This window comes from Haemaphysalis longicornis, unplaced genomic scaffold (genome assembly GCF_048455015.1).
Source record: "Haemaphysalis longicornis isolate Haplotype H1 unplaced genomic scaffold, Haemaphysalis longicornis Haplotype H1 scaffold_4, whole genome shotgun sequence".
NCBI lineage: Eukaryota > Metazoa > Arthropoda > Arachnida > Ixodida > Ixodidae > Haemaphysalis > Haemaphysalis longicornis.
The window spans coordinates 103557325-103581079 of NW_027526361.1; the positions used below are offsets into that span (position 1 = coordinate 103557325).

A 23755-nucleotide genomic window follows, 5' to 3' on the forward strand; every position below is an offset into this window, starting at 1 on the left:
AGTCACCCTACTTGGCGTTCAAATCGGCATTCATTCCTCCCAAGCTTCAACAAACTACTCCACCGCTGTGCCGGTGTTGGTAAACATAAGAAAAAAACAAAAAATTAAAGCCGTTCCACACAATGTGAAAACTGTCGGAAGTGCAGAGAGTGATTCGCCATAATGGGCTCTACCACCATTATCCGCTCACTAATAGCACTAAAGCAATTCAAATTTCCCGCCTTCGCAGTGCTCGCGCACCTCCTGGCCGAAACTGCGCCAGCGGGAGTTCTGTTCCTTTAGATGCGGAGCATCTCATGCTCGGGGCTGTGTCCCTCCCTCCCTTGTCGTCCGCCATCCGCACTCTACTGCGCATGCGCGTCTCTTCAGCCCTGTCAGCGTTTGGCCTGACGTCAGCACAGTCCACTATAAAAAGAAATAGTTAAGCGGCGCCCGGTTTCGATCCCACGACTCTCTGGCCGCAACGGGAGGTACGTGGCGCTCTTCCCACTGCGCTACAAACCGAGACGGGAGCATGTGCTACGAACGCGCCTCATGTCCTTCACTCATTCAAACTGCGTCAAAAAGCTACTGATACAACGAAGGCACGCGAACCTGAACGTCAACGGAAATGACGAACTGAAAACTAATGGGAACTTCAGTTGACCCCATGGCTGCTCCGCATACTACTCAGGGTTCCCCTACGGGAAGATGGTGTAATTTTTTTTTGTGCTTGCTTTTCCTCCCGCACGTGCCGGTGTTGCACTGCCCCTTTTTTTCGCTTACTATCGTAAAAACCAACCCAACGAGTGTTCCTAACTAAACGAACGTGGGCCCTGCCGGTTAATTATGTATATTTTGCCTCATGCACCTGCAGTTTTCTTTGCACTAAACAATGGGGAGATGTATGACAAGTGCCAGTGGTTCACGAGTTTCGAACACTTATGACTACATAAACTGCTTGGCCTTCACAGCATTTGGGTTACACGGCGACGACGGAATGCCGTGTGGCTCTAGTTGGGTACGCTGAGCGAGCTACGATGACAAGGCGAGCCCCTAAGGTGCTCTGCACTTAAAAAGCGTATGTCTTTTTGGCTTGCCCACCGCAAGGGCCGAGTGAGCTGTAGGACGTAAGTGCCCAGTTTCAGTTCGCTGCTGCACTAAGGAAAAAAAAAAGAATGGAAGAACAAAATCCCAGCTTCCAGTGTGGCTTATGGAATAACAGACACCTACCGGCTGACACGACATAGACGGTGGCACGGCGGAGGCGTTTGGTGAGCTGGTAGAAGGAGATGTATCCGGTGCAGTAGAGGATGCTGTGCTGGCGGCGCAGGTAGCAGTCCAGCAGCATCATGAGGCCCCAGAGGGCTGTGTGTGTGTACAGCAGCACTGAGTAGGCGTCCCCTGGAGAACGGCCCTCACCACCGCCATCCAGGACACTCGGCAGCGCAAGGCTCAGCACGACCAGGCCAACCTGGATGCATGCGTGACAGAGAGACAACCGGGTCAAGATATTCCACTTCATAAACCATACAGAAGCAGCCCTTCCTGCACAGCGTAAAGCATCAATAAATACAGGATAGGCTGCACTCCACGCCTAAAGCAATGTGGAACATATCATACCAGTTATTTACTTAGAAAAATATGGGTGCACATATTGATTTGGAACATTGGTACATAATAATGACTCTACGTTTAAAAAAAGAACATTTAGCATTGGGGGGACTTGAACCCAGAATGTTACAACGGGAACCAGAGACGCTACCTCAAAGCTGCAAGGTTTGAACAGCGGGTCCCTTTTAGCAGTCGGCCCAAAAAATGTTGCCAGTGTGGAAAGCGAACCAGTAGATGGCGCTGAGTGCTTTCAGTTCTGTACCGCTTACAAAACGGAATGGGCCACGCTAGACTGCAATGTCCACTCAACCATCTGTAAAGAGACGCTCATCTTATTTCCCTTTTTTCACCTCACAATACTTCTGCACAACGCCAGAGTTACCCACATTAGGAAGGGCCCTCCTCTCCCTTTGACCTCATCTCTCAAACCTATAGAAGCTTTGGAACCAGTGTGAAGGTCGGCGCAGAGGCTGATTGGATATTTGTATTGTTTAGAAATGTACCTAAAATATGTGTACTCTTGTTCTTTTTTTTTATTCGATCATTTGGCAGACGTGCCTCTCTGAATACATCAGGTACAGTTCCCTCCCCCAGCCCTGAGAAATTTTTGTGGACACCGATGTATAACGCTACGGCTGGGTCTTGTTGATACTGGCCACCTTTGTGCCACTTTGCACCTTAATTCGTCTTTTAACAAGCTTGACAATGGGGCCCTAAAACATAAAGAGTCAGCTGAAATGTTAACATTAAAATTCATTCTTTTATGTGCCTAATAAATGAATGATGCAGGTACCAAAGTACCTCAACATGCCAGCCCTTGTGGCATGTCAATGCTGTCAGCATGACTATATTGGTGCATTTGGTCAGTTGAGGGCTCAAAACTAGGGGTGTGCGAATATCAATTTTTTAATTTCGAAGCGAATTCGAATAATAAAAACAACGTTCGAATCGAATCGAATATTTCTCGAATATTTTTCGAATACGAATACTTAAGGTTTTTTGTAAAATTAATGTTTTCACCATCTAAGACACAAAAACTGCAACTTTATTGCACAACAAATCGCACAAAGTAAAATTAGGAATTACAAAATACCATTGCACTCAACAGATTAAGGTCCGCACTCACTTAAATGTTAACATGGAGAAAGGTTAACTGCTCGACATGTTCCGGGAGCAGTGACAACCTCCTGCTCGTCACCACTTTACCAGATATCGAAAACAGCCGCTCACTTGAGACACTAGTAGCTGGCATGCCCGAGCCCGTGCACATTGCCGCGCGCTGATACAGTAAAATCTTGATTATACTAATCTCGCGGGACTGCGAAAAATATTCGTATCATCCGAAATTCGTATGAACCAACACAGACCAAAAAATTTAGCGCTGAAAAAAGTTTTCGTTTATTTCTTTTCCTACTTTTGCGTGAAGAAATTCGTGATTTTTCTGCTTTTTTTAACCCCCGTGTCGCAAAGCAGTCCTTTCTGGAGCACGTAAAGCTTCGCGCTCGTCTCCTCACTCGGTGTGCCCAAGCTCGCTACACGCCGCAACAGCCAAGCGTGAACCGCATGGTGCGGTTTTGCACGCGATTCGCTCGCCTCGGCTCTGCGAGCGCTGTATTTTCACGCCCACATCGACGATTTCGCGCCCGCGGTAGCGCCTACCTCGGTCAGAAAATGACGCAGTACGCGCGCGGCAGAATGGAGGAGCCTGATTACTTGCGATGAGATCGAGACAGCCGGCTTGGCTCCGCCAGAGACGGTTAGGCTTAGCACCCCGGCAAATATTTTATGGGCGCTTTCACTAGCGGCGCGGATGATGTTTTATAGTACCGTTATCGCATGAATTAACTGCTCCTTTACCGCACAAGCAACTTCGTGTCTCCCTTGAGCCGCATTTTAAAGAGCGGTTAGAAGGGGTCGCTCGAGCGCCCGCGCCAAAACGCGGCTGTAGCCGACGCCATGTTGTCGTCGCCGGCCGCGCCGCGCGCAGCGTGGGGGTGGTTTCGCGGCGGTGTCAGCGCGTTGGGCGTGCGCAGAGCGTTTTCGCGAGCAGAAAACAACAGCCCGGCCGTTTCTGGAGAAGGAGTGACAAACAGGGGAGCGAGAGCCGTCACTTGCTCGTTCAGCAGTCGGGTGCCTCGCCGGCTCGTTCGTACCTTCCGCCGGGCCGCGCAGGTCCGTTCGTAACAGCCGAAATTTTTCCCATTGCAAACGATGCAATTTCGCCGGGACTTTTCGGAAATTCGTATCATCCCGAAATTCGCACCCCCAGAATCGTATCAACGAGAGTCCACTGTAAATAAACACCGATACAGACACGCTCTGAATTTTTTTTTTTTTTTTAGTTTTGGGTGGTTCGAATATTTCGAACAATAAAAGTGTCGTTCGAATCGAATCGAATACCAAAAAATTCGAATCGAATATCCGAAGTTTCGAATATTCGCACACCCCTACTCAAAACAATTAAATTCAAATTGTGGGGTTTAACACACAAAAGAAACACCTCAGCTATAATGTGCACTGTAGTGAAGGGCTCCGCATTAATTTTGACCACCTGGGGGTCTTTAACGAGTGGTAAAATCTCGACACACGGGAACTTCCACTTTTCACTACCATCTGAAAAGCGCCCACCACGATCGCGAATCAAACCCGCATCCTTGTGCTCGAAGCAAAACACTTAAGCCACTGAGCTACGAACACAGTGCTGCCACACGGTATCCATAACATGCAACAAGAGCTTCAGCTTCCTTTTAAAGGGGTCGTGAACAGATTTTCAAAAAAAATTGTGTTGTGTGGGTGCTTATAACCACGAAACCTTGATAAACAAACAATGCATACCCTAACGTGGCTATCTGGGCGTGTTGGTTTAACATGATTAGGCGAACCGCGCTGTTTTCTCCTAATGCATACCCATTTCGTTGCCCGATATCGGCAAATAGGAAAACAAATGCAGTTACTGTTTCACCGAGGCTTTCCTCCTCAACTCGTGAAGTGACGTTTGAGTAAGTCAGTAAGAAGCCAATCACAGTGCTCCATCATCTGCACAACATGTCAGCATACAGCAGGCTTGCAAAGGGTCAGATAAACTACAACATCAGCGCCATGATGAAACTTGCCTGCAACTGAACAGATGTCTGATCTCTGATACGGCTGATCAACATGGTCGAACTTTTCAGCAACACGAGCGAGTGGCGCAGGCAGGAGTAACAACGTGTAAAGTAAACTGGGTATTTGTAAGCTGTTAACGCTGTTTCGCACGAGTTTAAACTGTCGTTCTTCTAGCCGATATTCTTACGCAAGTTTGCCGACATCTGTTTACGTAGCCTGTAATGCGACATGCCCGAACGTGAAACACTTGATCTGGTGAGATAAACGATCGAAAGCTTAAAATGAGAATTTACTAGATAAACACGCTTATCAAAGGAACTTCGAGTAGTCAGAACTTAAAACCAGCCCGTCATTTCCTCATCAAGCGCAAAAATAACTGGCGAGGAGCAGCAATACAGCGCCGAGTCGCCGAGTCCCACCATCACGCAGTTCGATTGCTTTCGTGTTTCCTCCAATAAACAACTTTGTTAATGCTGTTTCATTGATTGTATACGCTCCCCTTTGGCTTACTGCAGAAGCACTCAACAGTAAGTTGGCGGTTAAAGCTCTGGATTGATTAGAACTTATGAAAACACATCGTAGTGCTGGGTTACAAATGCAGTTTTTCGTTACGCGCTTCTCAGGTCAATAGTGTAGTGGATAAAGTGTGTGACTTCCACGCAGGCTGGCTAAAACGTTGAGCTGGCCCAGCGGCCGCAAGTTTGAATTGCACACGGGGCGCTTTCTTTTTCTTTTTTTTTTTTTTTTGCTTGAGCGGTTTTGTGCCATTTCATACAAAAAAGGTAAGATTCCGAAGAGAATTCGGCAAAACAACGTGAAATTCAGCAAGGAAACTGAATACAAGCCGTACAAACAGCCAGAAGGTGTGAGTTCTGCTACAATGGTTGCCAGACAACTGCAGCAGTAGCGACACCGCTCACGTTGATAGAAAACTGTTTTTAGCTACGAATAAAGGATGCATTATTTTTAGAACATTGGGTTTGCAGCTGTGCGGAACAATATACACAAAAAACGTTGAATGCGTTGAATGTCCTTGACGTGACGTCACTCCTAGTTGCGCTGCCGACTGACAATGCCCGCATGGTCGCTTGCAACGCACCTCAAAATGAGAATTTCAAAGGAACCTCCTACATTCCAGAAGCAATGAACCGTTCACTAAAAATATTTGGGATTTATGTTCCTGAAAGGTCGTTCAAGCAGACAAAATTAAGCAAAGACAAATGCATTTTCTCTTCACGCCCCCTTTAAAACACCAAAGTTCATCTGCCGAACTCTGAATCTATCGAACTCTGAACTGGATAGTTTCAACTTATAAAATTCCTTAAAAAGGGGCCATGCAGACAAAATACAAGTTTGCTTCATTCGAGAGATTTCATGCTTTATAGTGCCCCCAGTGCTTGGCTGGAAGCAAACGATGCCGTATTCACTGAGAAATTAATCAATTTAGGTTAAAATTTTGATTCTCCCGCCAAATCGTGCGTTCCATGACGCCTGCCATGAAGTCACTGGGGCGGGAATCTAAACGAAATTCCAGTGTGCAGACCCACACAGAATGTCATTAACAGCTAATGCCATTCACTTTGAATGACATTAGATTTACCGTGTGACAGGGATATAAATCCGACAAGGCGGGAGTTTTGGAAGACGAATTCTTCACGAACTCAGTCGATGACGAAGCAGGTACAGTGGTGTGTGTCGTGCGCTGACAGACACGGGCATTATATCTCTGGCCAGAAGCATAGAGTCTGTCGCTGCCAATTATGACGAGAACAATGCATAGTTACTATGCCCCTTTCTACTTTAACAAATTGCCGCACAGTATTTTTTCTGTAAAATTGAAACGCTCATTAAAAAAGGTATTACGTCGTGTAAACATATAATTTGCATTTTAGGGTGCAGTCTTGCCGAAATTGTGTTTATCGGATCAAACGCCTTCAGCCTTCAAAGCAATGCTATATACTTTTCTGTCCAGTTACTATTGACCTTTTACAATCCCGTTTTCTTTTTTAATCAGCACCTCACGTTCTGTTAAACCATATCAGGTGGCGTGTGCCAAACACTGTTTGTGTGTTGTATAACGTTCGAGCTCTTGCAGACTAATTTCTGATAAGCTGTGACCCGTTTAGGAAACAAGCTGATATTTTAAATCTCGAGTGCTGTTATTCTGTCGGGTGTAATCTATGAGTCGTAAGTCAACTTGTTTTCCTTTTTTTTTTCTTTGTATGTATACTTGAGCGTTCTGCTATACTATGCTTAGCACTTGTGTCAGTGTTATTTATTATTTGCGGTTTCCGTTGCCTGCCAGGCGCTGCCGCTCAAGCCCGATGCGGCTTTGGCAGGCCTGTCTTCTTGTATTTTTTCAGTATTTTGCGCAATAAAGCATTATTATTATTTATTAAAGATGAGCAGGAAGCATAGTGCGGCTGTCCGTTAAGAAGTCATTTCCGGATGAAATTTCGGCCATCTCTTCATAAGGTTTCTAGAAGATGAAGAGGCGGCTTTCCGTTACGTTCGTTTGTTAGAGCAAAAAGTCCTGACTGTCACCTTTAGGCACAAACGGCAGGAGCAGTCACAGGCTTTTTCGAGCATCAAAGTGTTGACATTCCTTATGGCTCCTCAATTGAAATTTACTGCTGTTAGTGCTCACTTTCATTAGTTTGAACTGAGATGGCGTCCCCTTACGGTTCGAATTACCCGCCTATACTGTACATGTTTCTACCGTTCCTTGCCAATGTGGGCCACACGAGCCGAAATCTTGATTGATTGTAGGGTTTAACGCACCGATACAACGTAGGCGACGAGATGCACCGTAGCGGAGGGCTCCGGCTTAATTTTTTACCACCTGGGGATCTTTAACGTCTGCCAAAATCTCATACACGGCGTTTTTGCTTTTCGCCTCCATCAGAAAAGCGGATGCCGCGGCCGGGAATCGAAGCCGTGTCCTCATGCTCAGCAGCACAACGCCTAAGCCACTGAGCCAGCGCGGCGGGTACGAGTGTAAATGTGGTGCTAGCTGGGAATTAATCTGTCAAATGCATAAGTTACTTACAAGGTATGCCTGTCACTGCAGATTCTTTTCGGTGATTAGCAAAAAATAAAGCAATGGTTTATAGCCGCCAAAGCAGTTCCGTTACATCTGCTTCCCTTGATGTGTTCCCAACTTTTGCAAAGTGTTCGCTCAGCATCCAAACAACTACAGGCTTTTGAACTCAGAAGTGTGTGTCGTGAACATCTCCACAAAAAGACGCTGATACTGTTTTTAGGCGAAGTGTACGGAAGACGAAAAGTGCACACCACGCTGCATCTTTATTCAGCAGCAATGGGTTGCATAGTCTAGAGCCAGCCTCAAAAGAACACACCACAAATGATGCACGCAGCAAAACAGTGACCATGCCATAACTCAGCCTAAGTGGGGGCCAAAGACAAAGATGTTAATTAACACTACAAATAGAAGATCCGGATGCAACAGAAGAACTGGACGAGAGACTCACAAGACTTAAAACCTCGAATATGATGGCCCCAGATGTCGCCACAATTCGGAACGGTGGCTCGAGATCGGCCGTTGCCGTACAGGGGTTGACCAGGGGGGTTGCGTCCTTGTACATGAAGTTGACACTCTCAGCTGTGGAAGCCTGCAATGTACACACATACCTGATTAGCTGACTGAACTGAGTGTCTGGCCTGACCGCCGCCCTGAAGATGAACCAAGGTTCCCGACCATTTTGATGTGGCTAGGAGTTGATGAAAAATTTTTCATTCTGTGTGCCACATATGGAAACAGGGGTCAGTTCATCTCGCGCTTAGTTGACGGATTGGCCTTCAGGCTCAGAAGGATGGAGGGAGGGTAAATTTGACTTTCAAACCGCGGAGACTGTCTCTTTTCATTGGCCTACCGGCGTATGGCAGTCGCAAGCGAGTATGGCACTGAGGGGATCTAAATATGGTAACACAGTGTTTTAGTATGACTTGGCAAGGATGGTAAATCTGACCCCACACACTCTTCATCATTCTGAAGTACAAGCATGTTGGGAGCACTATTAAAAACTTGGGGGATGCTTAAGTTCGAACTCTAATAGTTGAACACGACAGCGCCTTAAAAAGGGCCCCTTTGCCTTAAAAAGAGCTCTCCACACTGGTAGTTCTCTCTCAGTGACCTATGATGACACCAGGATCGCAGCACCCTTCGGTGGACTCCACAATGGGTGAAAACTTCCCGCTCTGCCAGACAGACGATCTTTAACGCCAAAGTATCGCATTGCCATGTGGCAGCACACACAGAAGCCCCGCAGAGGGTTTATATTTGTCCCTCACCCTCCCCTGCACAAAAACACACCTGTGGCCTTCATTGAATAACACGACGTGAATCGCATTCACTATGGCCCTATCGATCAATCAGGATTGTCATGGCACAATGCCACCAACTTTTCTCTGACACAAGCTCTTTAACACTGCCGTGTTAAAAGATTGAACAAAAATGGGGTCTGAAGACGGAATTAAATTCGCACTTGAGATATATTTCAGAGACGTTATACTTGAATTAAACTCCTTAAAATTCTCCACAGAAACAGTGCTGTGCCGAAAGAAAATAGGTGTCACTGGATTCCGCACAGCATGCTCTGGTTACACATGCACACAAGCTCTAAAAGACAACTGCAGTCTCTGATTTAGACATGCCTACACCAAATAAGCTTACTAGTGCTTTCAGTTTGATTTGGTACTGAGGTAGCTTCGAACTGTTAGGCTAGGCTTCACAGGCAGGTCACGTTGAATGCACCGATGCAGCAGAAAATGTAGCTTGCAATTCAAGCTCACGGCGCCACAAATATCCCTGAAAATTAAAACCATTCATAGGCGCGCTTTTTAACGTGTTTTCTTTTCCCTTCCTTCATTTCAACAAAGTTGAACTTAGCAAACTTTTCGTGGTTTTTAACAAGTACGTACATAAGCTATAGTGCATTTTTTCCCCTCGTAAATATGCGGAAAGAAACTCGTGCGAGCAGCGCGAAAGGGTGGGATGTAGGAGGAGGGAGCTAACAGTACAAGGGTAACAGTAAAGAGGGTGACAATTTAAACAAACACGCAAGACAACGTTAACGACACCATCAGGCGACGATAACAGCATGAACAGTACCATGATATCGTCGTTATCCGTCAGGTACAACCACATTTTTGACATATCCTTCGAATGCGTCAGTTACCGCTTCAGAGCAGGAGATCAGTCCTAACACCTGGCGTTACTGGTAAAATGAAGCAGTTTTTGACAGAAATAGCTGCGATCAACCAGTCTGAGTACGCGAAACACCGACGTTGTCCTAACACCGCGATAGTATTGTAACGCTACTCGCTTCGACAGCACTTACGGACCGAACGGATGCTCTTGTGAATAACGCATCAAAGGGTAAAGAATCAGCACTGACAAATGTAAAACAAACTGCTTTTCAATGAACGAGCGCCGGGCAAATGAACTGTCACATGCTACAAAAATTTTGTACTTTTCTAAGCACACTTTGCAGCCATCCTCTAGTTCAGCACAGCACCGAGCAGCTTAAGTAACAAATCTGCCGGTTGTTCTTAGAGCCTCACAAATAATAAAACAAACTAAGAACGACTATCATATCAGTCAATGAACTGTCCGCGATGACGAGCACCGATGCCAGATTTTTAGTGTAATCAACTCGACGACGCTTACCTCGAACGTCTCGTGGTCTGCCAAGCTCACCATTGCTTTTGTCACTGGTTGGCGTGATCACACAGTTTTAACGCAAGGAGGTTTCGTGTGTTTGTCGGCATAATATTACACAGCCCGCTTGATCGTATGCATTTTCACCTCGCCCATGCATTGACAATGATAAAGGCGGCCGCCATATTTCAATCAGAGCCACAGTTACTCCGTAAATGCCTGTTGCGTACGCCCATTACTATCCGTGAACTCCTCTCTCAATCCCGATTTTCTTTTGGGTCGGTGACTAGCGCTCCTTGCGGGAAAAAAATTAACAACGGTATTGATCGAAAACGTTAAGGTAGTATGTTTTTTAATGAAACGCTAACAAAATGTGTATTTTAACAAAATTGAATATCAAAAGTGAAGAAACCAAATTAAGACAGCATTGGTCTCGTTTGTTTGATTTCTCACAGTTGTGATTTCTTGGAGACTTGTAGCGGCTAGGTAGCGGGGCTAGCTACTTCACCAACGTTTTATTTTTAGGAGCAATTATCGCAAAGTCTCCCTTTTTCTTGACGAAAGTTTTCCATGCAGCCCAAATAAACCTAACATACAGGTACACTGCGAATTCCCGAAGGAATCGGATAAGGAATCGGAGAAGGTGTCTGGTGAAAAAAAGAGTTAAAGGGGTCGTGAAGAGATTTTCAAAAAAACTGTGTTGTTTGTGCGCTTATAACCGTGGAACCTTGACAAACAAACAATGCATACCAGTTTCGTCGCCCGATATCGGCAAATAGGTAAACAAATGCAGTTACGGTTTCACCGAGGCTTTCCTCCTCAACCCGTGAAGTGACGTTTCAGTAAGTCAGTAAGAAGCCAATCACAGTTCTCCCTCGTCTGCACAACATGTCGGCATAGAGCGGGCTTGCAAAGGGTCAGATAAAGCTACAACACAGGCGCCATGATGAAACTCGCCCTGCAACTGAACGGGAGACGTCTGATCTCTGATACGACTGATCAACATGGTCGAACTTTCACTCAACAACGCCGGCGAGATGCGCAGGCAGAGGTAACCACGTTTAATCTAAACTGGGCATTCGTAAACTGTTTACGCTGTTTTCCACTAGTCCAAACTGTCGTTTTGCTAGCCGATATACTTGCACAAATTTGTCGACGTCTGTCTCACGTAGCCTGTAATGTGAGTTGCGCGAACGTGAAACTTCTGACCTGACGAGATGCATGACCGAACGCTTAAAATGAGAGTTTATTACATAAACACGTTTATCGAAGGAACTTCGAATAGTCGGAACTTAAAACCAATCCATCATTCATTCATCAAGCGCAAAAATAATTAGCGAGAAGCAGCGATACAGCGCCGAGTCGTCGAGTCCCAACATCACGCAGTTCGACGGTTGCTTTCCTGTTTCCTGCAATAAACAATGCTGTTAACGCTGTTTTGTTGATTGTATACGCTCCGCTTTGGCTTACTGCAGAAGCGCTCAACAGTAAGTTGGCGGTTAAAGCTCTGGGTAGATTAGAATTTATGAAAACACGAGAGACTTCGGAGTTACAAATGCGAACAGGCTTTTATGCAGCAGTTTTTCTCCGCGCGCGCTTCCCACGTCGATAGTGTAGTGGATAAAGTGCCCGACTAGGCTGGCTGTAACGTTGGGCTGGCCCGGAGGCCGCAAGTTCGAATCGCACACAGGGGACTTTTTTTTTTTTGCTTGAGCGATCTTCGGCCATTTCATACAAAAAAGATAAGATTCCGAAGAGAATTCGGGAAAACAACGTGAAATTCAGCAGGGAAACTGGCTACAAACTGTACAAACATCCAGTAGGTCTGAGTTCTGCTGCAATGGTTGCCAGACAACTGAAGCGGTCACGACACTGCTCACGTGGATAGAAAACGGTTTTTTTGGCAACGAATAAAGGATGCATTATTTTTAAAATATTGGGTTTGAAGCTTTGCAGAATATTATACGCAAAGAACATTGAACCGCGTTGAACTCTCGAATGTACTTGACGTGACGTCATTCTAGTTGCGCTGCCGACCGCCGGGGCGCGCATGGTCGCTTGCGATGCGCCTCAAAACGAGAATTTCAACGGCGCCTCCTAAATTCCAGAAGCAATGAATTGGGAAAATATTTGGGATTTATGTTCTTCAAAGGTCGTTCAAGCAGACAAAATTAAGCACAGACAAATGCATTTTCTCTTCACGACCCCTTTAAAAGATATGTTTGTTTCGTTGCAAATGGACTGCCGACATGGCTCATACATGCGAACGTTTATGGAGCTCAAAGTAATCCACACCCATAAAACTACATGCACGTTTTAGCAAAACCAAATTAAAAAAGAGCAGTGGTCAAGAAAGGTGAGATGGGCGCTGTTCCAAGAGAAGGCCTGCAAGCAGTGCGAACGCAGGAAAATTTAATTTAATTGAGCCAAATTCAATGGCATACATCACAATAGAAGAAAGAAGAGAAATGAAGAATGAATGAATAAAGCTTTATTGCGAAACTACCAGCCGGGTTAGGTACCCTCAGTTCAGGGCACCTCTAACAAATTTCTTTACGAAATCTGCAAGGCGGCGTTGGTCGTTTAGGGCTGGTGATTGGAGTGCTGCTCTCCCTCCGGGGAACGGGCTGCATCCTTCGAAGATGTGGTCCTGGTTGAGGGCCTTGGAGCACTTTGGGCAGCTGGGGGTTGGCGTTCCGTTGTAGAGGGCCACTCTGGCTGGGGTTAAGAGGGTACCCATTTGCGCTTGCCTAAAAAGTACTTGTTCGTGTTTCGATAGTTGTGGGTGTGGGCGAACGTACGAGTTAGGGTGATGGCGGAGGTCTTGAAGAGTAATGGCAGTAATGGGTTTCGGGAAGAGCGTGAGGGGCGAGAAAGGAAGAGCCGGCCGTGCGGCAGAAGACTATCGTCTTTCGACGACATTTGCAGCGAAGCTAGCAGATACGCATACAATTTTCTAACCTTTTTGCGCTATCATGTTCTCCCTTCCTCCTTTTGTCGAGTCTCATACTCCACCCCCCCCCCCCCCCCCGACACGAAATCCTGATGAAACATATTATTATTATTTTTTGGTGGTGGTGGTGGGGGGGTGTCAGTTCGTGGGCAACAAAGCGTGGGGCAGCGCCACAACAAGTGTTTCGGCTTTAGCCTGCCCGGCAGGATCAAGGTAGACAGGGCGCGTTGACATGAGCGGGGGCAGGGGGCAGGGGAAAGGGGGGGGGGGGGCGAGATTGCCCCTAGACCTCCTCCATTGATTTTTCAAGAAATTAAAAATATGAATGAGAAATTCGTAACTATTAACTGATTATATGCATAACTATTAACTGAAATTTAAATATATTAACAGAAAAAACGCAACTATTATAACTGTCAAGAACGAGAAAAATAAAAGATTTTATCAAACAGAAATTATTCGCACGTTCCGAGAATTGTCTATCACTGTTTGCAATTTTCTGTTTAGTCTAAATAAGAAGAAATAGCACTTAAAAATATGGAACTGTAGAACAAATGTAACCATATATGCTCAACAAACATGGAGGCATGAACATGGAAATAGTGAACTGATTCATCCAAAATTGGGAAAGCACGCATCGGACATTATAAATGGGCACGTAACAAACGACTTGTGGATGGACTTTTTATTTTATTGCGGGGTTGTCATCCAAGAATCCCTTTTCTTCATTTTTGCTCACATTCGACGGTTAGAGACAAACCTTAACAACTGTTTTTTATGCCGATATATTGCGTAGGAGCAGCTTGTACTGCGGGTAATTGCACGAAAATTATTCACACAAAAAATATGTTAAAAATGTACAGTTGTGGTGAAAAAAAAACGAGAAGATTATTTTAATCAGGGCAACAAAATTGCCACTGGTGACAAAGTGCACATTTATATACAGAAAGCCCGTTTTAAATGTTCCGAATTTACCTGCGAATTTGCTGCTGTGGCACCGCTCGTGCTGCAAAACGACCAATTTTTGCAGCTGTGGCAGAAGGTCGTTTTGCCGCACGAATGGCGCCACAGCAGCAAAATCAAAGTAAATTCGGAATATGTAGAGGGGGGAAGGACGAAGTCTGAAGTCGTTAGCGCACTGGTTTCGGGCGGCGGCCCATGGTTGCATGGATGTACCAGCAGCCGGGCCTGCGGTGTCGCCCGCGAATCTCCCATAGTTCGTCCTGAGCAGCGAATCTCCTTCGCGTCGCGGTGCGCGAACTCGTAGAACATCCCCGTGAATGAAGGCTCTGCATAACAGTTAGGCATACCAGGAGGGAAACAGGCCACCATGGGAGAGTAGGTGCGCTTTCCAGACAGGATTCTTGGAGTTCTAGACAAAGTACCCTAGGATGGTTTCCGGCACACGTGGTTACCTTGGTCGCCCCGCATGACAGCATGACAATTCCTTTTTTTTTTGGGGGGGGGGGTGAGGGGGGGGTGAGGGGGTGCTTAAGAGCAAGACCTCGTCTCGACAGAACGACCACCCACAAGGTAGGTCCGTACCACGTGGTGTATGAGTGCCCGACCGTTGTGCTGTACACATTCCTTTGAACTGGCTCGGAGAATAGCCGCTGAGAAAGGTGCAGGTAGGGCCAGACCGATATTGCACATGCATGGACTGAATTGAAGTCTTCGGGAATTTCTATTAGTGGTATGCATAGTTACAGTGTACTAGAATAGTCAGTGTGCAGCTTTGAATGACAGACCTGCACTTCGCCTGCACTGCACCCATGTCAACCCCCGTTTCCGTGGTGTAGCGGTTATCACGTGCGCCTCACACGCGCAAGGTCCCCGGTTCGATCCCGGGCGGAAACAGCCTTTTTTTTTCTATTTATGGTCGGGCGTAATCTAGTGGCTCTAGTCGGGTGGTGCCGTTCTATGATTCACAATATTGCAAACGCTGTGAATGCGATCACCCCTTTGTTTTGTTATCCCATTCCAACCAGTTAGGACCGCTCAAGGCGCCTGCATCGTACAAAATGGGACCTTTGCGTCTGTGCGCCGATCGTGTTCCGAGGGTTGTTGTCGATTTAAGGACTTCAAAAGGCACGCCTCATTAAGCAGCTAGTTGATTTAACCTTGCAGGAAAAGTTCAAGGTGCCGCAGTGTGTTGACGAATCCGTCGAAACCATTGATAAATCCGTGTCATCCGATGGGTCCTGTATAGTGCTTTTGTATTTATTCATACATTTTCAACAATTCAAAAAATAATGAAGGTTCAAAAAGAAACGCGGAAGTTCAAGAAATGAAAAACAGTGCTTCACAAAATGATGGAAATCCATCAGAGCGTATAACTGCCACTGTGGCTCGCTGACTGTTACAAAAAAAAAAAAAAAAAGATGGCCAGCAAAATGTAGGTGTCAATGAATACGACTTTCATTTGCAATGTCGGTCATAATGCTACCAAGAAAAAAAAAAGAGAGTAAAACTAATTACATATAAAAGGATATTAGGCACCATACAAAAAAAAAGCGTGCGAACGATTCCGAAAGTTTGGTTACGAATCCGATATCAGCACGGCTGTAGGTGATTTTGGCCCCGGTTTAAATTGACTGCCAGCCGTCGGCGAGTAGGGCAACGCGTCGTCTGTGTGGAGGCGCCAATCCGAAAGCCACACACGAGGACGGTGGTTTCGACTGAGAAAGTCTAAATTTTTCTTCTTGGCCAGCATTCTGCGTCGATGAATAAGACCACCAATACGACGACGGTGATCGTTTCGGCGAGACTGACAACACGCGGGGAACAAGACGACTGCCGCCATTGCGGTGGCTAGAGCCACTGTACGGTGGTCATTGGCGACAAATGTATGATTATGAGGGTGGTGATGGTGGTGGTGGTGATGATGATGAACAACCTTCTAAAAGAACCAGTTTCACGTCGAAAAAATACAGGGACATAAAGAGAAGAAAACAGGACAATCGCTTGTCATCGCTTGACGCGGGGGCCCACTTGGCCGACCATTGCAAGCGGTGTCCTTGTTGCGTCCCAGCATTTGATGCCACACGTGTTTTAGGCAGCGGGCGCGACCAAGTGAAAAGAGATTTTTTTGTGGCTTTCCATATTCTCAGGGAGGCAGATAACTGTATCAGCGAGCCTTCCATCGCACTTACGGCAAAAGAGCTAAGCTTCTTGCAAGGGCGCATGCGCGGGACGTACCTTGGACGTGCATGTGGGGTGGCACGCATCTATGATTGTATATTGTTTCATTTCATTTGTAAGTTTTCTTTTCTTTTTAACCTTGTCTGTTAGCGTTACGTGTCCCAGGTAAAGCTGTTCAGTTGAAGTCTAGCGATTCTCCTGCTTGCTTCTAAGTCCCTGTCTTTTTTCGATGGTATGTTTCTAAGTCAACACCAACTAGTGCAACTTTCAGCCTTAAGCTTCTAAAAGAAAGGCCCCTATCCGGTAAGGTGTTACAGGGAATATGTGGGTACAGGAAAGGAGGGCGACCGTTTGGTGGAATGCAAGGAGGGTTTAAGGTCCACTTATGAGATTAGCGGCCAGGCGCCCGGGCTGCGCGTGAGAACCCGCCGCTCTGTCTAGCGACGTAGCACTGCCAACACTGCACTACAGCCGTCGCCAATTCGTCACGGCGTGCACGGGAGACGGATTGTCTGGCCCACCGCATACCACAAGGATAATCCCCCATTGAGAAAGCAGACAGCGCCGCCGGATTCCGGGAACGTCTGCCTGACGCGCGGAGGTGGTGGGATTAGCGGCGTCGGGACGAGCACCGCACGAATCTCCATTGTTAATGCGCCCCGGTCAGCATGACGCACAGTCGCGTCTTTCGCTCTCACCCCTCGGGGTTGTACGTGCCTGCTGGCCCGCGAGCGGTCCGTTGACCCAGAGATGGCGGCGACTCATTGAATATTCCGTGGCGTGCTGAGTGACAGCTGTCTACGTGAATTTGGGCACTCCCATACGCGTGTACGAAGGCCACAGGCGCGTTCCCGAGAGAGGGTGATCTCGAGGTTTTATAAAGCCGGACTTGGCCGTTGGAAATCGTTCTTGTCTGAGCGCTGAGCTGGCAGTTCCCGGCGGGACAAGGAGTCTCGACCGTTAAAGCTAGGTTGGGATTTGTGAGCCCCCTAGTCGAGGTTAAGATCGCGTCGGAGGTTTAGGGTGCAGCGCCGTACCGGGCAACTAGACGGATCTTGCGGCGACACAGAGTCTCGGCCGTGATTTCTCGAGCGGTTTGTGTACGCTCCGAGAATAGGAGAGTTAGACGAAGTTGAGGAGCTCGAGTGATTTGTGCGCACTCGGAGCTAGCGTCTAGCTGAAGTTCGAAGTTTTTCTTTTCATTACTCATGTACCCAGTTTTCCTACTGTAAATAGCTGTATATAAACTCTACGCTTCATTTAATCAACCCCAACGCCTTGAGTTCGCCAGTTCGACCGCCGTCTCCAAGAACTTCAACACCATCGCCCTGCCAGCATCCTGCCAAATCAACCGGAGCCCGGGCGATTGGGTTCCTGATCGACACCGGACTTCGGTGAAACGATCTTTACTGAGGGTTCTTTGGGAAGATCAGCTAAAGGCAGATAGGTGCAGGCCCTTCCTCTCACACAGCAGACCACATCCTGATACCGTAGTTACTTTACACTTACTTTCTTCAGAAATGCCTCCGCCCTGCTCAATCAGCACTCCCTTTTTGTCCCTCCACACCACCGCATTCATTCTGACATTGTCAGGCTTCTCAGAATGGCCGCGAAAACTTGGGTCACGCACTTAAATCTCCTTTCTTCGAAAAAATCCCTCTTACCGCGATACTCTTGTGGTATAATTTTATTGGTGAAAAGGTAGGCTCCAGGTAGAAGGTGGGGAATGGGGAAGAGAGGGATTGTTATGCAGAAGTGATATTTTGGGCGAATTTCTGCCAATGGTTGTAAACGACTTGGTGACCGGCGGGCTGAGCAAGCCAAAATCATTACATTGCTCGTGCAATACAGCTTTAATTTGGAGGCAGAATTCAGCTGAGTGTGAGTGGGTCGATGGCTGTCGAGGTACTAAGCATCGATAAGTGCAGTAAGAGTTGAAAACAGAGAAAATTGGGGGTCGTGACTGTAGGCAGTAGGGGCATTAAGGTGTTGCGAGTGGATTGCGTCATTTGCGCAAGGCCTGCGTTGATGGAAAAGACGAAGACGAATACTAAAATCAGTGGCTTCAGTTATGCAGATCTACGTTTATTTGCCTTATTATTTACGCACCTGGCACAGACGATGATATTTTTGTGCCTTTACGGAATAAGCGAGTGACTGAGCTACATCGTGACCGCCATACGTGTTAACCAGCAATCAACCTGCGCAACAAAATCTAATACATCATAGTGCGCGCTTCCTTTGGAGCCCGCACCACATCTGGATTCCCGGTTCTAACGCATTTCGATCGCCAGACACGCTCAAACGGAGAGCAGCAAACGCGGTTGGGTGCGTGACCAAACAGTAGAGAGTTGCTCGTAATGAAAAAAAAAAACAAAAAAAAAAAACAGAAAGCCTTACTACCCACAGGCATACTGGGCCAAGAGTAATTAAAAGTGATAATTGTCTCCTAGCTAGCGAATAATGCAATAGAGGAGCGACTGGTCTTTGTTTACGGATACGCCTCGCGTCCCAACCGACGAAGAGGATGCTTGGACAGGCGCGAGCAAAGAGGGTCAAAATGGCACCCTTCAGCAATTCAAACGACCTGAAGCAGAAGTTTTATTCATAACGAAGTTTCATTTTACGGCCTCTGTCTTTCCGGAAATAAATTGATATGTTGAGGTCCTCACGAATTTCAACAATCGAGTTAGCCTTGGTCAATCCCCCCTTGTAGGTACGTGGCAAAAACTTTGAGGGCATCATCGTCATCATCGTCGTCGTCGTCGTCATCATCGTCAAAATTGCGGGTGGAGTGTTTTCCCTGCCCTTTGACGCCACTGCTCAGAGACCAGAGCCGCAGCCCATCCCAGAAAATCGCCCCAGATCCGGGTCGCCTTCTCAGCGCCACAACTATCTGGACCGAGAGGGCCATGCGTGTACGCCGCGTCCCAAGCCGACCCACAATGCTGCGTGCCGTTCAAACTCCCGTTCCAGCCGCTGCACTGCCGCGGGACGGAAGACCAGACGCACAGGTCGCCACCCGACCCTCAAGGGTGCCTGGCTTTCAGGAGTCCCGCTCTCGGAGCCTCGGCGCCGTGGACCGACAGGCGAGCGTTGGTCGCCGCCCGACCCACCAGAACCTCGCGCTGCAGGCCGGACACCTGGCAGGAGGAGTACAAGCTGGAAGGAGGAGTTTGAACGGTGGGCCCCGGTATTTCTGTGTTCGAATACCACACAGGAACCACGCGGGAAAGAACGAGGGAGAGGCTTGTCCAGGGTCAAGACACGGTGAGGCGTACTCCTAACGAGTTACGACTCTGTACACGCAAACAGCACTCGGTAAAAGGGCCAGTTTGCCAGGTTCTACCTCATTCTCGACGAGGGTCACAAGATCAAGAGCCGAATGAAAACAACGAAAACTGTGTGTGAAGTTCCTGTGAAGAACCGGCTTGTGCTCACAGGAACTGCTGTCCAGAATAACCTTGGAGAACTGTGGGCACTTTTCAACTTCACACACCTGGGTTTATTTACTCTCGGCGTTCGACTTCGGTGTTCGGTGTTCGGCGTTCGGCGTTCGGCGTTCGGTCCTGGCGCTGAGTTAAGGCGAATAACGAGGAGGGCTGCGCGGACCTCAGCTGTGGTGATTGGACGATCCATTGTCTCATTAATTGGGCTGGTCAGTGTGTGGTAGAAGGGGTTTCTGTGGGCTGTGGGCAAGGTAAGCTCAGACGGGCAAGAAGCTGATCGGAAAATTCATGTAGGAAGGTAAGACGATTGCGGCTGGTTGATTTAGAATAAAAAGGATCAGTCATGGGTCGAAGAATGGCCCGGGTGCGCCGCATGATAAGGTTGCCACGTATGCTGTCGCAGAACGGACCACATTGCGCGGAAGCCAGTTCAGCCACACAGTTCTTAATAGTGGTGCGGAGATGAGCCAGGCGCAGTCGAAGACGACGATTGTGCTTTTGACGGCACCAGCGTTTCTGAAGGCCCTGGTACGCTGCCCAAAGATGCTGAAGGCGAGTGTCAACACTTTCCGAAGGAATATTGTCATAGTCTAAACACGAATCGCGGACTTTTTAATATCGAGTAGGTAATCAAGCCAATCCTGAACCGGCGTATCATCGGTAGCGAGTGCCTGTTCTTGACAGGTGAGCCGAAAAGCTGGCGAATTCGAGATATGAGTGTGCCGAAGCCGTGGAGTAAGTGCGGAATGCAGTTGCAAAAAGGTAGGCAGAATAATGAAATGATCGCTTCCTAGGTTGTAGGGAGTACGTTGCCATTTAAGGTCGGTAATGCGCAAGGAAGGTGTGAGGTCAGGAGAGGTATCTGCGTGCACACTGTTGCCTATTCTGGTAGGAATAGAGGGGCCGGATTCTACGGTTAAAAGCGTCGGGTCTGAATTGCTTCTCCAAGTAATCGGCCTTTCTTTGTGACGCGATTGTAGCCGCACACTGTGTGAGAAGCGTTGAAGTCTCTGAGTATGGGAAGGAGGTGGCTAGTTGCCGCTTTTGTGGCCCGAGTAAGAAGGGTGCTAAAGGTATGATTGTAACCTTTAGGACCACTGCGCTGGAGAATTGCGGGAGTACAACGAACCACCATTGGACACGAGGTCCATGAAAGGGCTTTTTCGATCGATGAATTTGCCGTATTATTTGTTTTTGTTTAACTTCGCGCGCTTGGGCCCTTCGCTTCGGGACCCTTCATCTCGTGCGTTTGAAAACACGAAATGTAGGTTCACTTTTACTTTCGTGCAATGGAGACAACAATGAACTTAATATTAACGTTTGGTGTCATCCTAAGAAGGTTACCTTTCAAAGGTGACCTTTGAATGCCGTCACTATACGGAGTATCGGTGGCGTTAGCAAGATATGCGATCGGACAACACTGCCAAGGCTGCTGTCCCCAACCCGTTTTCGTAGTGTAGCGGTTGTCGCGTGCGCCTCACACGCGCAAGGTCCCCGGTTCGATCCCGGGCAGGAACAGATTTTTTTTTTTAGTTGTGGCTAGGTATTGCAGTTCCAGCGGTCACAATCCCGTAAACGCTAAGCATGCAACCACCGCCACCTTTTTAATATTACACCAGGTTGCAACCAGTGAGAATCGAACAATGTGCCAGCGTCGTAGAAAATGATCCCTTTATATCTGTGCGGAGATTTCTAAAGGGACATCTCATTACATTTCTAGTTCACTTATTCTTAAGAAGAAAAGCTCAAGGCGCTCTTTACAATCAAGTAAAACGGACGTGGAACCATCTTCAGTTCCGCGTCGTTCGTTTTGTTGTACATATATGCCTGCTCTGGGATTCATTTACTCGTGTATTTCTCAATCGTAAAATTGTTATATGACAAAGAAAAAGAACGCGCCACTTGACGCAACGTGTGCGCAACCTCTTCAAATGAAAAACGACCAGCAGCCCTTTTGGCTCGGTAACTGCACCCCCCCCCCCCTCCTTTTCTCAAAAAAAAAAAAAAAAAAAAAAAAACGAACGGCCACGCTTTATGCAGACCTTTGTGTTGCTGTATTGGGGCAGTCGATCGACAACTTTGAAATTACAATGTTGGCTCTGATGACAGTGAATGAGAAGCTACGAAAATGAATTACCTGAGTAGACAAGTACTCATCAAACACAGAAAAAGGTTGTAGACGCTCCCATGAGGTATATGTTACCATGTTAGCAGAGCTGTGGCTGATTCCGAATAATTACGTTGAAATTGGCTGTCAAACATGACTTGGCAAAGTCATCTCATGAAGCACGAGGGCTAACTGGGCGAGTTGGTGCGCTTTGACGGTGGGGAATAGCGCGACAAAGCGTGGACGAGAGAAGGGGAAACGAAACAAACAGGGCTAGCGCTAACATGTGTGCTTGATGACCCATCGGTGAATATGCATGCAAAGCTCTTCCTCTGGACTATACATACCACTAACTGGTGAAATGAGGCAATTGTTTACATCCTGCGCCATGTGCCGCACCAATGGAGCATCTTGATGGACTCCAAGGCAGCTCTGCTAATTCTATCTAGGAGAAGTAGATTTTCCCCCCACCAAATGGCAGCCTGTGATATCTCACGCCTTCACCATCTTGCCTGGTCTGCTGGACAAAACATTCAATTGCAGTGGATACCTGGACACTGCGGCGTCAAAGGTAACCAAAAGCCGGCGAAGCGGCCCGTAAAGGCCTTCTTTACCGGAAATACCGCGAGGTGCATTTCACGAAAACAGAAGCTTCTGCCTTGGCTCACCACTTTGCGGTGACTGAAAGAAGCCGTCTATGGAGCAACTTACAAAATACTCGCTCCTTTTTGCCCACTACTGACCCAGAATTGAAGTCGAGAATCCCGAGACAGCTTCCTCGTAACCTAAAAACGTTGTACCATCGTCTACGGCTGAAATGTGCATGCACAAATAGCTACCTATTTCGTCTTGGAGCGACGCCAAATCCGCACTCTGATAATTGTTTGTGTCGAAACAATTGAACACATTTTATTAGAATGTGCGGCCTACATGGAACCGAGATCCCACTTCCTTGAAAACATTGACCGTCTAGAGCAGGGACCAATTACTCTCAGGATTATTTTTGGACCATGGATTCGTCCCTAGAAGCAGCGCCAAGCGCTACGGAGTTGGTTCTCTTATTGGGATGAAATCAGTCTAATTTCAAAATTGTAAATTATGTGGCCCAAGATCAGAACAAAAATATGCATGCATGTAAGTCCGTTATTGCGCCAAGTCCACGACAGTTTTTTTTTTTATTTTTCTTTCCTGCCCATTCTTTCTTTGGCCTTTTCTACCCCCATCCCCAACCCACAGCAGAGAAGCATGCAGGTGACTGTAAATGCCGGCAAACCTCTCTGCTTTTCCGATAAAGAGCCTTCTCTCTCTCTCTCTCTCTCTCTCTCTCTCTCTCTCTCTCTCTCTCTCTCTCTCTCTCTCTCTCTCTCTCTCTCTCTCTCTCTCTCTCTCTCTCTCTCTCTCTCTCTCTGCTTCGTTGCGCCTCCTCTAGTAGCCGTTTTTCGGCGTTGTTCCCCTCCATACAATACATGAACGTATAAATTTTCCATGTTTTGGATGTTTTGGACACCACTCCAAACGCCGCAAACGAGGAGGTGTCTACAAACGTGGTGTTCACATGGAGCTTCTCAGCCATTATTCTACGTCGATGGAAACCGCGAGGGCACCGTCAATGATTGTTTGGGGTGCTGCCTATCCATGCAGAGACCTAGACGACAGAGGTAATCATGATTGACCGTATGTCCTGTGTCGACGAAGGTGACGATGAGTGAAGACGGTCACTTGAAACA

General features: G+C 47.2%; 2 protein-coding genes and 2 non-coding genes across 5 annotated transcripts in view; 2 read left to right on the plus strand and 2 right to left on the minus strand.

Annotated features, from left to right (window-relative positions):
• Positions 1 to 10610, minus strand: part of LOC144179210 (transmembrane protein 192-like) — a 29637-nt gene extending 19027 nt beyond the window's left edge. Inside the window, exons 1-3 of one of the 2 annotated variants that reach the window (XM_077707474.1) lie at positions 10388 to 10610; positions 8190 to 8330; positions 1213 to 1453 (exon numbers count right to left, since the gene is read on the minus strand). In XM_077707474.1, coding sequence (XP_077563600.1) covers positions 1213 to 1453; positions 8190 to 8330; positions 10388 to 10420 — 415 coding nt within the window. In that variant the 5' untranslated portion in view covers positions 10421 to 10610. Of the gene's footprint in view, positions 1 to 1212; positions 1454 to 8189; positions 8331 to 9829; positions 9977 to 10387 lie in introns of those variants that run through there. The other variant, XM_077707473.1, reaches the window with a different exon arrangement.
• Positions 1 to 23755, minus strand: part of LOC144179907 (uncharacterized) — a 518871-nt gene that overhangs the window by 157341 nt on the left and 337775 nt on the right. The window lies entirely within an intron of this gene.
• On the plus strand, positions 15116 to 15188 carry Trnav-cac (transfer RNA valine (anticodon CAC)). The gene has a single exon. It is a non-coding gene; the product is annotated as a tRNA-Val (tRNA).
• On the plus strand, positions 21367 to 21439 carry Trnav-cac (transfer RNA valine (anticodon CAC)). Its single transcript has one exon. It is a non-coding gene; the product is annotated as a tRNA-Val (tRNA).